The sequence below is a fragment of the Blennius ocellaris genome (assembly GCF_963422515.1).
Source record: "Blennius ocellaris genome assembly, chromosome: 17".
In the NCBI taxonomy this organism is placed as follows: Eukaryota; Metazoa; Chordata; class Actinopteri; order Blenniiformes; family Blenniidae; genus Blennius; species Blennius ocellaris.
Genome location: NC_137666.1, coordinates 7,119,830 through 7,134,083, shown reverse-complemented (window position 1 = coordinate 7,134,083; position 14,254 = coordinate 7,119,830). Strand labels below are relative to the sequence as shown.

General features: G+C 39.4%; 1 protein-coding gene across 1 annotated transcript in view; it reads right to left on the bottom strand.

The window, feature by feature from the left end:
* Positions 1–14,254, bottom strand: part of gabrr2a (gamma-aminobutyric acid type A receptor subunit rho2a) — a gene marked incomplete at both ends in the record, with an annotated part of 42,415 nt that overhangs the window by 13,924 nt on the left and 14,237 nt on the right. Inside the window, one exon of the mRNA XM_080512435.1 lies at positions 2,070–2,137. Coding sequence (XP_080368561.1) covers positions 2,070–2,137 — 68 coding nt within the window. The remainder of the gene's footprint in view (positions 1–2,069; positions 2,138–14,254) is intronic.

Below are 14,254 nucleotides of genomic sequence, written 5' to 3'. Positions count from 1 at the left end.
ATCACCTCCTTCACCCGTTTTGAATGGGTTGATTATAGTTTTGCAGAGAGCCAAGAACACTGGTACAGTCAGCTCGTTGATCTGGCCAGTTAAAAACAGCAATCTCTGTTTTTGATTCATGAGACAAAGAAAATTAATCTCGAGCCAAGATTTTAAATCCTCTGAACAGTTGAGCAGTGGCTGTCATGATCCTGCAGAATTGGGTCTAATTGGCAAGTAGACGTGGACATCGTCAGCAAAACCATGAAAGGAAATATCGTGCTTCTTCAAAGTGGACCGCAGGAGTAGTATGCACAAAGAAAAAAGTAAGGGGCCTAAATTAGATCCCTGGGGGACCCCGCAGGAGAGTGGGGCAGTCGAGGAGGAGAAAACGCCGAGCTGGACAGAAAAAGCTTCTATCTGTCAGGAATTGCCAAATCCATTCAGAAAGAATCATTTCATGTAGTCACATTGCGTAAAGTTTTTTGGAAACCACTTAAGCAATGTACTGTTTTGTAGTCGCAGTGTAATTACTATACAGTTTCCTATTTCTACACCAATGCATCATGGGCAGATGATGCTGTGATGATCGAGCATTAGCAGCTCCAATGGTCTGTTTTTGATCTGCTGAACTGTGCAACAAGAGTGTGTATACTATTTTTTTTTTTTTTTTTTTACTAATAACAGTGTTACATGCTGTTCAACTTTGATTGCTAAAGTTGATACTTCAGCAATCAAACTCTAGATAAATCCAAAGTGGCACAAACAATTAAATCAAACAAATCGTATAATATTCTCTTTGTTAAAATCCAACTCTCAGAGCCAACTTCAGAGGAATTAAAGGCTTAACACAACTACAGCGCTGTCAGAAATCACTGGCTCAATACAGCAATATGATGTGTTGACATTTACAAGAGTTCAGGTTACGGTGGGTTCATGGTCAGCTTAGATAGAAGGGGCACTGAAACATTTCATGAATCTAATCTAACTGAATGCATCGGTTGTTGAGGTGGGTGAACTGCAGAAACAAACAGCCAGCAGGAGAAAAACAAGCCTGAGCAGAACTGCTGGACGAGTTGTCATGGCATTGAAAAGAGGAAAAAGATGCACAAGTGAAACAAAATCAATACAAGTTGACAACCTTGTTCCTGCTCCGATGTAAAAGTCAAAGTGGGAAAAGATTTCCTTGTAAAGTTAAAAAAAAAAAAAAAAAAAAACCAAACATTTAATTTGAATCCAAGCTCCATCAGCACAATATCCAAGACAGGATATAACCCTAAAATTTGGAATCGTTTAGGCCTTGTTTGTTTTGGCAGCCATGAAACTTTCACGCTATTGCCAGAAGCTAAGAATGGATTTGTGATAGTGCAATCTTTCTGCAGCAAAAAGTTCTACCAAGATTTTCCTATAACTCGCAGGTTAATTCTATAATTAAGCTTACCGTCCTATGGATACTCAACACACTGAAGAAAACAATAATGAACATGGAATTGTATTTGTTTTTCCCAGTTGGGCAAACAGTACAGGCTCCAATGCAAAAAGCAGCCCCAAATCATGATGCTCCCTCCACCATACTGTGGAGACGATTTTAGCATGTTAGTATGAGGCGATCTTTTAGCCCTGTGTTACAGCAATGTGTCAGAGTCGCAGTAATGTGGAAGGATCCACTGTGGAGTCCTCTCATTAACACCAAGCCCTTATTTTACGACGCACATCAGCAGATGCTTCGTCTGAATAGCTAATTGAAAAAGTCTTTTTTTTGGTTGTTTTTTTTTAAAGGTCAACGAAACTCCACTCTTGGCTCAAATGCAGTTTCATTGATTGGACCTCATGTTTGCTAACTGCACTGTTCACCCTTTCGGGAGTCATTAGCCTAAAGGTTTACTCTCGCAGCACAGTGCAGTGAATACGAATGAAATACTAGAATTGCTTGTATAGTATAAGGCTGAGCGCATTGCGTTTGTCTATAATTGGATTTTCGATGCACATGGGATCACGTTTTATGACCATTTTATGCAGTAAACAAGAAAAGAGCAGTAAGTCGCGTTTCATCTTTCTCCATCTCTCGAGAAGCACAGAGTTTTTCTTACCATATCAACTTCAGAGATGCTGTCCAAACTCTCCACCTGAACATCCACTCCAACAGGGATTGCAGGACCTGCCAAAGAAGATTTCATCATGACGAAAAGCACATTTTAACTAATGTGAAAATGGGAGAGTCCGCTGCATTTAAAATTGCATCAATCGGTTTCCGACATTCACGATATTCTGCCCATCTTCCCTTCTGTAACTTGACAGCAGCAGAGAGGTGGATGCATTAATTACCACCTGCACAACTTCTGTGTAATATTACAGTAGTGAGTAGTATTTGTATTGCCTTTGCTTCACACACAAAAAAAAAAAAAAAACCCTATAAAAATGCATCTCTGGGTTCTCACCTTAACTACAGCTTCGTGTCCTTTAATGTGCTGTGATGCAGACGAGCAGTCATACGTTTCCAAAAATCCCAACATTAATAATGCAGCGATAATATTTGACGGGTAAACAAAACAAATCCCGGACTAAAAACTTTCACCTTTACTCTATACCTGAAGGCAACCTTGAAGAATGTTGGGATGCACCGATTTCCCATAAATACATATTTTATTCACAATACAATATAAGGAGAACAGTAAGTGATGCATAGGATAAAACATACGTACAATTTGACAGTCAAAGAACTTATTTAGTTCAAAGCCTTGTACGCATTTGGCGGAGAACAGATGTGTTAACGAACATCTGACTCACCATAGCTGGACAAAAAAACCCCCAAAGAAATTCAAGACTAAAGCAGAACCGGCGCTCAATGAAACCATGAAACACACTGCTGTCTGTCAAGAGTACTGAAGTCTTGTGGCCTGGCCTTTAAATAGCAATTCACAACGCAACAACCAACATGTAAACACGCTAGAGATTCAAACAAAGCTCTTTTTATTTTTGTTTATCTGGATCCATTCATCTCTCTCCTGAAGGTCTCAAGGGGCTGAGGTTGATCCCAGCTGGCTTTGGGCGAAGGCAGAGTGCATCCTGGACAAGTTGTTTTAGCTTCGGGAAATGCAGATCTCCAGTTAACCTACTTATGTATGTCTTCAGACTCTGGGAGGAAATTGAAGTGCCCGGAGAAAAGCTCATGCGCCCGTCGGGAGACCGTGCAAACCTAACACACACACACACACATACACAAACACACAAAAAGAAAAAGAAAAAAAACCTCTACAAGCCTGGACTAGAATGAGGGATATTCCCACTGCGAGGAGAGAACTGACTATAAAACCATGCAGCAACGATCCTATATGAATCACTGACACTGTATAAACAGGAAATTTGATCGGACATTGGCAGCTATCAGACATTAGACATTGTGATCACAATAATAAATACTGTATGTTTCTTCTCTTTGTCTTGTGTCAATGGACATATTGTTCATTTTTCTCTTAATCTGTGTTAAATCAACTTGTAACAAAAATAGTTTAATTCCGTATTTTTTAATCACAGGAAATCAGACTAGTCAAAATTTGAATGATTCATCCTGCTGTCAGTTAAAAAAAAAAATATATATATATATATATATATTTCTCCAAATTTCGGTTCATTAGGTTTGGGAAATGAATATTTATGTTGTTTGGCAAAATACCTGAAACGTTTTCCCAGTTGTACGAAAAATTAATTTGTTGATGAGTTTACCTGAGTGGAACTGAATGAAAGTTTTAGTTGAATAGTCTTCACCATTTTCAGCTTCATGTCTTTATTTGGCCTTTTGGGAGCTCTTCACTGAATTTATCAATGAGAATGAATCGTTGCATTTGTCATTCTTCAGGCACTTCAGAAATATTACTTTCTCCAAACTTTCATTCTCACATGGCAAATATAGATTTTGAAGGTTGCTATACGGTTGCAATAATAAAGGGTATTATGTATTTGCATTGTTAATAGCAAGTATTTAATATGATATTCCTGCATAAAAAGTATATATTCAAAGTGTTTTTCTCAGCCAAATGAAAATGATATTAAAATTACACTGTTGCTGAAATTGTATCAAATGTTTCGTCTTTTAAGTTATTTTTGGTACAGTGATATAAATAAAAGTACAATTCAAAGAAGTTGGAGAACAAAGTACTCAATAATTATTAGTTACTATTAAAAGGATTAGTTATAACTGCATTTATTCACCTTTCTGAGAATTCTGACAAAAAAAAAGATTGTTACAAAAACAGTAGACAAAACATAGAGGGATGCTTTCTGTTTAAAAAATGAAGTTATTGGGTCAAAAATGGTTTGAGTATTACTAATTACCAACCTGAAATAAGAAAGTAGATCATGTTTAAATTTCACTTCAGCATGAGATGAAGAATACTTAAAAAAAATCCTCACGAATGCACAAGTTACTACTACTACTTAATTACAGTGACATGAGTGTTTGTAATAAATTACTCTGTCCCTGAGGCAAACCACCTCACAGGCATCAGTGGCGCCACAGCAAACACAACTAATCATCGAGGTGTTTGACAAACCCACTGAACAAACGGCAGAAAGGAAACTGGGGGACTGAACTTTGAAGTCAAGGACTTTCTCAGAAGCATCAGAGTCAATTATTCATTCCCATCTACATTATTAATATTCCACATCTTTTCAATAGATGTGTTTTTTTTCCAAGTTGCAGTAAAAAAAAAAAAAGACCCCAACTGGGAACAGCCTGAATCTGAATAAATCTACTTTGGTGAGACAAAGGTGAAAACGGCCACATTGTGATCACCCTGATATTTTCTTTACGGCCTCCCTGTCTTCTCTCGTCACTATTATTACCATGACCTCTGACCTCTCGCCAGCATTACATATGACCCTGTCACATATCTTCCAGTGCCTGCACACTTACACACACAGCTCAGGCCAAAGTGGAGGGAAGATTTACAGGCGATTTTAACCACTTTGCATCACTTTTCTATATAGTCTGTAATCCAAAGAGATTATCAGAGATGCTAAATGCTAGATTAGAGTCACCAAAGCCCCTCAGATGGGAGGCTGTGGATGGATCTTTGTGTTTAGGATTATTTTTTTTCACTTACTGGAGCAATGTTATCAAAATCGAGCACTTATGGTCCCATTATGTATAAATTGGACCTCAAGAACTGATAGCTTATTCACTGGAGAGTAAAATCTTGCGATTCGCGGCAGTGCCGCCGCTCTGATCAATGAATTATTAAGGAAAAGTATCACACTCAGATCATCATGTTTAACACTGATAAAGTGGATCTTTCTTTAAGATGTGAGAATCTAATTTTGACGGACAAAACTTCTCCACCAAGGTTGGGAAACCAGCACATTGGGTCAGTCTGTACTGGCCAGGCGATAAATCAAACAAGATAAATTAGGTGTTGTTGTCACGATTTGAGCTGTTCTGGTCAAAAGGTTAGTTGATTTTCCACTCAGGTTTGTTTCTCATACTGACTATAGACTGTCTCCATGTTTCCAGATCGGACAGTTTTAAATGATCTTGTATGTTGTCATGGAGTTTGTTGAACAGTGCCAGTGAGGCAAAGCTTGAGACATACTGTTGAGATGGCATGAGCAGACTTGTTCTTTCCCCCGGATGCAGATTGCTCTACAAAGACCCTCTCTGGGACCGTGGTAAACATCACTACTCTAGTGTGTTGAGGATGGCTGTATATTGATAAAGTCATCTGCAGTTCTCAGACCTGCTTTTACAACAGCACTGCAGTGGAACACAGGCAATAACTCTGTTTTTAGATGTTGAATCAAATTGGTTGTATTGAGTGAGCACGGGTACTGCAGACCGTTTTTGAATTCCACACCCGTGACATTTCAGCGACTGTGTTGGTGATGCCGCTACGCTTGGGGTTCTTAGAGAGAAATTTGAGGCGTGTCACAAAAAGATTATGACAGCTGTCATAAAAAAAACAAAAAAACAGAAATTGACTGAGATGATTGGCTTAATTTGTTGATCACCAATCAATTTAAAAACAATTTTAAAAGCAGCCGAGATTTGATTAGGACCTCTCTAGTATGATCATCATGCTCGGATCTGTAAGGTACTTTCCCAGACCACTTGTACAACAAAATTATCATAATTATTGCTTTTAAAAGCCCCTAATCTGGACTTATTCACACTTCACATGGTTAAACTCACACCATCTAACAACCTGTATTCTCTCATACAAAGATAACGTCACCAGGCTGAGGTTGGCTGCTTGTCATAAGATTTCACTCTGCATGAAAGAGTTGCACAGATAACATTTATGGTCTTTGTTTTACCACTTGTTGTTGTCTTTTTTTTTTTTTTAGCTACTCCTCTTCCTCGTTTGCTTCCATGACAAATTACACCCCGAGAGTAACAGAGGTGAAACAACTTACCCTCCCATCCATTCATCCTGCCTATCATCAACACCAACAGCATACAAACACAAATAGCCTGGAAACAAACTGGCAGTGAAAACAGAGGCTGCAGATTAATTAGAAAATCCACTCCCCCCAGAAAAAGACATCATGCTTGAAACTAAACTGAACCAAGTGTGACAAAAGCAACTCAACACACGCTTGTGGGTGTTCATCCGTTACTATCGAGGAAAATTGTGTATGTGATGCCACAATTAATTAATTTTTTAAGGTTTTTCTGAGATTCAACTCCACTATTTTGCACATGAGTTACATTCACCACCCCCCCCCCCCCCCCCAAAAAAAAATAGAACACACTGAAGTAAAAATTTTCTCATAATTCTATTCATTATCTTGTGCTTTCTTTGTTTTGTTTAATTGTTACAGTTAAAAGGTTGTGAGTTCGTATGCTGTGAGGGAAGAAAACTGACAAAACAAATTACATTTTCAATTATATTGTGTTTGTTTATAAAACCGTTGTTTTAAAAAAAACAACTAATTATTGATGTTGTTGTGTTCTGAGCAGCTTCAGTTTCACATATGAAAGTCATAAGAGACTGTTGAGAGCAAAGACCACATTTCAAACTTAGCCGTAGTGTCAAGACTTCGTCGCCATGGAAACTCTTGTGTTAGCGCATGGCAAACTTGAACTCTGCAGGTCTGCACAATGATGGCAAACTTGCACACAAAACGCGATGCTCTTCGTCACACTAATCGCACGGTTTACTCTGAGACGAAGGTACATGGGGTCCGCTCTGATTAAACTCACAAAAACAATTGATTGATCATCGTGAGCTGGGTCTCCATAGTCGGAGCAGCGTGTCGCAATCACAGGCAAAAAAAAAAGGAAAAAAAAGGAAAAAGCTCTTTGAAGTAAAGGCTCAGGAGCAGTAAAGGGGGGGTAGTACTATTTTTAGACAATGGTGAGATATGCAGTTGCTTAGGACACACCGACTACCAAGTGTCAAACAGACACCTCTCAGGACTGTCACTCTCTCAGGAAATATAAATAAAACAATCGCGGCCATATGCAGTGTTATTTGATCAAAACAAGTTAAAGATGTGTGACTGAGTCCGGCATCCTCAATATGAGTATTGATTCAGCGGAAGTTATTATGGCTCAAGCCTTTAAAAGAGAGGAAAGGCCATTAAATGTACACACTTAGGAAATAGAACAGCCCGGGCCGATTTTCATGAATCCATCCTTTTGAAATCATCTCTAAATCCTGAAAGCACCGGTGTCAAAAATTCCCACTTGATCTGCGAGTGAACCTCTGGAGCCTCGGCGAATGACAGCAAGCACCAAATGAGTGCAATATAAGCAGGGCTTCTATCAATTTCAAAAGTTTCTATGAAGTTTGGAAGGGGGGAAAAAAACCCTCCCTGAAAGTGTTATTTCTGGTCAAAAATGTCATTTTTTAATTAGACTGACTGTCTTCACCCGCAGCATAATTTCTGTCCACACTATCTTCCGCAGCAGGTTAAGACTGACACTATCCAATAATGATTGGAAGTTTGCAAAAATCCCAACAGGGATACATCAAAGACAAGCTCAGTTTGAGCGTCAATGTCTTTGCATGGCCTCACATATCTAATTGCTTCAGTTCACAAAGTCCTAAATCGAAGCAGATTCAATGGAAAGTTGAGTGGAAGGACAGAGTGTGACAGGCGAAGTTTTCACAAGCAAGCAGGGATGAGCTGCGGAGACTGGACGAGATTGTCTGACTGCATTTTAAAGAGCTGCAGGAATTGCTCGGGAGTGGAGTCAGGCGGGAGTCGGAGGGTCAAGAGCCGGCGCGCGCTGACGGGTGGAGGAACTGCTTCTCCGCGGCCACCTTTTCACATTTCATTTGGTGTCTTGAGTGTGGCGGCAGAGTGGAGACGCCCCCAGTGCCAGAGTGTCCACGGTCAGTGAGGGTTTGCGCTGCAGTCTCACAGCATCAAGCTAGTGCTCTCAGAGCATTTCCAGCATTAACAGGCAAACTGTTAATGCCAATGTCCACCAGTCCGCAGCCAAACCTCCTCAGAACTGTTACCGAGCTGTGATCAATCATCCACCGTATCTATACATGTTGTCAAAAGTGGCTCTGCTGTGAGAATGATGGAAGTCACAAATCAATGTTTTTGTCTGTGTGTGTGTGTTTTTTCGTTGTTTTTTTTGTTAATCAAAGCCACCCTCTCTTCTTTAAGTCCCACCCACCAGTCCTCTTGCGGGACATTAGTGAAAAATCAAGACGGGCGACATTGTGTTCTGCGGATTATCTCGAGTGGACGGACACGTTTCCTGGAAAAGTCGAGCCCTCGTTAGAAATGTCAAATATCCACGCCATACAGCACAAGCCAAACTGGTCTGCATAAGTCAAGATGGCAGATGAATGAAAACACGGGACAAATAGTGCCAGCACAGAGAAATCGCAGAAGTGGAACCAGAAGATACTTTCATGTTGTTGCTGAGAAGGTTTCACGTGAATGTTTTTGAATCCTTTGAATCTTATGAGTGCAGTGACATAACAAAGCAACACAGAGAGAAAAGGATTATCCTTGAGCTTTAAATGTTGGCGGGATAAGCACTTTGTCAGTTTCTCATGAAGTAAGTCCCCCGGGAATTATTTTTCAACTTCTGACACTTAAACCTAAAAAAAACAAAACAAACAAACAAAAAAAATTTAATGCAGAGATGCAGAGCTAAACTCAACAACAACCAATTTGCTAAGTTTGGTTGCTGACAACCTGTTGGCGAAACACGAGCAACAAAAGGGCGGGGAAGATATGTAATGGTGAATAATGTGAGTTTAATATTTCGCAACCAATGCGCTTAATCGGTCACAAGTCAGTAAGATGAGATTGAGTGAGAAATGTGGCCCTGGCGACAAGAAAGAAACTTTTTTTTTTTTAGTTTGAGTTGACGCTTTCTCCCACTCTATTTAACTGCCCCTCCACTCTGGCTCAAACAATACACAACCATGGGGTTAAAAAAAAAAAGTCTTTCAAAGGTGAAGATGAGGGCTGGTTCATTATTATGTAAAAATGTCACACTACAAATATGACTGTGCACTCAAGGGCTTCGTAGGATGAGAAGCTGTGACGTACGTTTGGTGGCACTCAAAATTTTCCTCCAATGCTCCCGGTGCAGGGAATTGTGCGTTTCCGCCTGAGGCAACAGTGAAATCCTTTTCTTTTTTTTAAATAATCCCCGATGTCAGGATAGGATGGAGGAGATCACACAGCAGATGACATTCTGTACTATTTTTCGTATTCTTATTATATATTATATATCATATTTTTAACCATTAAAAGGAGACCAAGAAAGTCAGTAAATGTGTGTGTGTGTGTACGGAAAAGAAACAGACATCCTTTATGGTTGTGATTCTTGGTCCTATAGCAACATTGCATTAAAATCAAATAAGACTGCATTATGCAAATCATACCGTCAACTCAAAAACACTTTTGAAAACCGTTCATCCAGGCGCATTTCTGGACCCCCTGGAGGCCCGAGGCAAGAAGGACTATGGGTTCTCCTGGCCCGAGAATAACTATGAATGAAGTCCAGGATGACAGATCAGTAAAGAAATACGTTTTAAATCATAAACATATAAGATACATATTTCAAACTTTACACACAATATCTAAATGCCAGAAAAACAAACAACTGAAATGTGCAAATGCAACCAAGCAAAAAAAAAAAAAAAACAATACCCCCCAAAAAACAAGGACTTGAAGTGGAAAATAAGACCTGTGACACCTTGGTCTTATAGCTATAGTCCACTTGTATTGCGATGGGGTTTTTTTTTCTTAAAAACTGCTGCTTGCATTGGTGTAAAGTAAGAATAAATATGTGCTCTAAGTGTGTCATACCACAGAAGTGCGTTGTTACTGTCAAATTTGAATGATTAATAAATACATGTACACACACTTTATGAATGCGTTTAGAAAAAAAATGGCTGAATTCACTTTACACGGACTTAAATGTGCAGTTAACTTTTCTGGCGTTTGGTGGATAACTGGGAGTTTGGGACAAAGTGTCTGGGACTAACTTGTTTTTGATAATGTAACACACATCGCTGACACACTCTCACTTACCACTATCACATTTTTTTTTTGTTTTCATCCTCTTCTTGCTTTTGTTTTCTTTTCATTTCATGTGCCCTGAGAGATTTGTCCGCTTAATTTTTTTCAGTGTGTTGATGCAGGGTAGTAGTGGGGCCCCATTAGGGAGATTTCGGACGTGTCATTGACATGTGTCCAGGGATTTGAAGTTGTGTCGCTGATATCTGCCGTCTGTCAGGGGGCCCCCTATTGGAAACTAGCCAGTGACTACTCAGAAAGGGCCCCGTGCGGGGGATTTTTGATGCGCTGTCGTTGCAGCGTCGAAAGCAGTTACATTATTTTGTTATTGAAATTTAATAATGTCAGCCGTTCCTCGGGGCCCCCTATAGCTCGGGGCCCGAGGCAATTGCCTGTGTTGCCTACCCCGTTGTGTAGGCAATGTAGAGATGTACGCCTCTGCGTACATCTCTACAGATGAAAGTCAACCGTATAAACAAGACACAACCTATATATATATATATATATATTCGAGGATGTAACTGCTTTTAATTCAATATAGCCTGAGGTTAAGCTCATCGGTGTCCTGCGACCTGATTAATCATAATCTTTATAATTCATAGATGTTATGTCCTCGGGCTAGTGAAGAGAGGCATCATACAGCTTGGCGTGTTTTCAGTGGCTAGTTAAACAGCCAGCTTCTATAATTAAATTTGGCCGCATTAATGCACATGATATGAGTGAGTAACCCATCTGCGGAGGCCTATTAAATCTGAACGCTATGCACAGGGTTTGTTCAAACATATGCCATGAAAACTATGTGAAGGCGACGCCAAACCACACTGTACATACACATGCTCCATATTTATAGGAAAATCATTTAGGAAATAAATGAAATATACCTGCAATTCTTTGAAGTCTGCAACAGTTCATCTGACTGGTTTCCAGATTGTTCAATATGCTTTTAAAGGAATAATTTTAAAGGAATAATAACAGTAATGAAGAAGCAAGAACATAATGTAGTAGGGGGGGCAAGTCTATTACAAAGGAAAAATTGAAAATTCAAATATCCGATTGCATTGATGTGTTGCTGCGTCTGCATACAGCACCTTTGGCAATGATTACAGCTTTGAGTGTTTTGGGATATGAGGCATCAGGCTTTGCACACCTGCATTGAATGATTTTTTTTTTTTCAGTCTTCCTTCTTTGCATATCCCTCCAAGCTTGCCAACATTTGATGGCGGCTGAAAGCGTGCAGCCATTTTCCAGGTCTTGTTTGATTGAATTCAAGCCAGATCACAGCCTCCGCCACTCAAGGACACTTGCAGCGTTGTTCCAGACACACACACACATCTGTAATGTTTTGGCTGTGTGCTCAGAATGTCTGTCCAGACTCGCTGAAGTCCCGAGTGTTTTGGAACGAATTGATTTCAATTATGACATTTTTTTTTGTGCGGTCCATTCAGCTCTGATAAAAAAGACTTTCTCAGACAACTGCTGAAAATGCCGACTGCGTCATGTTACGGCTGGAATTATGTTCAGGTTGTCAACAATGCCAGGAGTCTTCCCCCCCCCCACAGTTTTTCAGCATTTTGCACTATTTTCACTTATCCTTGTGGGTTTCCATTGTTGCTGTTGCACTTTTGCTTGAACCTGGGTTAAAGCTTGAATTCGTTGAAGGACGAAGCCTCATTTACTTTTTATTTTGGGATTGTTTATATGCATTTTAGCTCTGAGGACAATCAGTCATTTTTAAGTGCATTGAGAAAAAAAAAAATCAAAAATCGAAGGGAAACTCAAATTTTTCTTCCATAGATTTTTGTTAGGCTGTATAATATATTAAATGGTACATGTCAATGCATATGGGTGAAAAGAAATTCTGACATTTTGGGGGGGGGGATACATTTCAAAGTAGGTGCCCAGTACCACTTAGTGAGTTGAGCTGTTATAGGTTTATAAACCTGTTCATTGCTCCACACATCTCTACTTCACTTACTTCCATCTGTCTCCCATACTTTTCCCACGTTTCTGTCCTTTATGGACTTGATTGCTGGGTTGTTGTTTGGTTTTGGGTATTTTTAACTCAAGTTTGCCAATTCACCGTCCTCTATGGCTGCTTCTGGGAGCTGGACTGGCGACCGAGTGACAAAGAGTTTGTGACTGGACTGTCGGGTTCAAATCACATCGTTCACACTTCACAGGCGACCACCGTGGGCCCTTGTCCAAGGCCATTAACCCCAAAATGCCCCCGAGGTGTTCCACGACGGCTGTCCACTGCTCTTGAGGGATGGGGAGACTGCAGACAACCATTTTCACTGCGACAAATAAACAACTCTTTTCTTTCTTCAAGCATTATTATATAGTTTTGCTTTGTATTCTATTCAAATGCGAAATGCAGTGATGTTATTATGCTGGAATTGTGGCGGAACAGTAAGACTAAACGGAATTCAATCTGACCTGTGAGAAAAGCCTTTAAAAACCACAATAAGGTTATTAGGAATAATGTGTCAGCACATACACGTCTCTAAACAACGACACTACCACTGGTTAAAGAAGATCAACTTTTGTTTAATGGAGAAATAACTTTAAGCAGATGTTATTTTTGACACTAATTAAGATCTGTTTTATTATACAACTGGGAGTGAGGAGAAAAAAAAAGAAACATAATTTTATGCCATTTTCTATTCACTGTCATCATTAGTCAGAGTAATGCAAAGTAGTCAGAGTAGTCAGACTCCCTAGACTTTGTCTCTATATTCAAAGTAGCTGCCTGGGGCTCTGAATATTGAAATGATTTATTATTTTTGTTGTTGTTATCATCATCATCATCATCATCAATAATAATAATAATAATAATAATAATAATAATAATACGCTTCTGTTTTTATGGAGCACTTCCACTGAGAACAAGCTTTCCTTTCGATGAAATGTCTTGCCACAACAGCAAAGATTTTAACAGGCGACGATTCAAATATATTTAATCGTTGTCATATGAAACAAGCACACTCAACTTGGGAGGCCAGGTATAATAAATGTAACGAATAATTCAAAATATTGCAAATTCACGCTCAGAATGCAAAGGAGTTTTTAAGCTAAACCCTGGAATTCCTCAGGGCTTTGTTTTAAGACTCTTTTTGTTCTATTGGTGCACAAAGCTTCTGTTCGCTCTCTGTTTCTGTAAGCGACTTAGTGTGTTTCTTTCCTATAGTCTGCACTCTCTCCACTTTCTACCTTTGTGCAGAACTCTCCGGCGGTGGAGCAGACATTTTCTGAAGTGTGTTTCAAGATCACATCATCCTCTTCATTCTTTTCTCTCTTTGCTCACTGCTACCGCCAAACTGCTCGACACAGATGTTTTCCACCCCCGAGTCTAACTCTGTTCGAGGTTTCTTCCTGTTTAAAGATCGTTATAATTGATTTTTTTTCCCCCTTCCTCTCCATAATCACTCATGCATGAATTATTGGATTTTTTTTTTTTTTTATCTACATTTTATTAAATCTCAGTCTTTGCTGTATTAAATGTCTTGGTATGATAATAAATTTCACAGAACAAAAAAGTGCAATAAATCACGACAAGAAAGATGAAGGTCAGAAAGTGTGGAAGACAAAGTCTTGTCAAGACTGAACGTGGATGTTTTTGGATTTGAAAGCTGAAGAGTAGTGTTGGTAAATAAGGAAGGACAGAAGATGCACAATGAATAGTTAATGGTTTGCCAGGCTCGGGGCGGCAACGAAGTTTAAGAGAGATTATTAGAAGAGATTACCAATAATGATTATGCTGTAAGAGTTGCAGTTTGTTGAG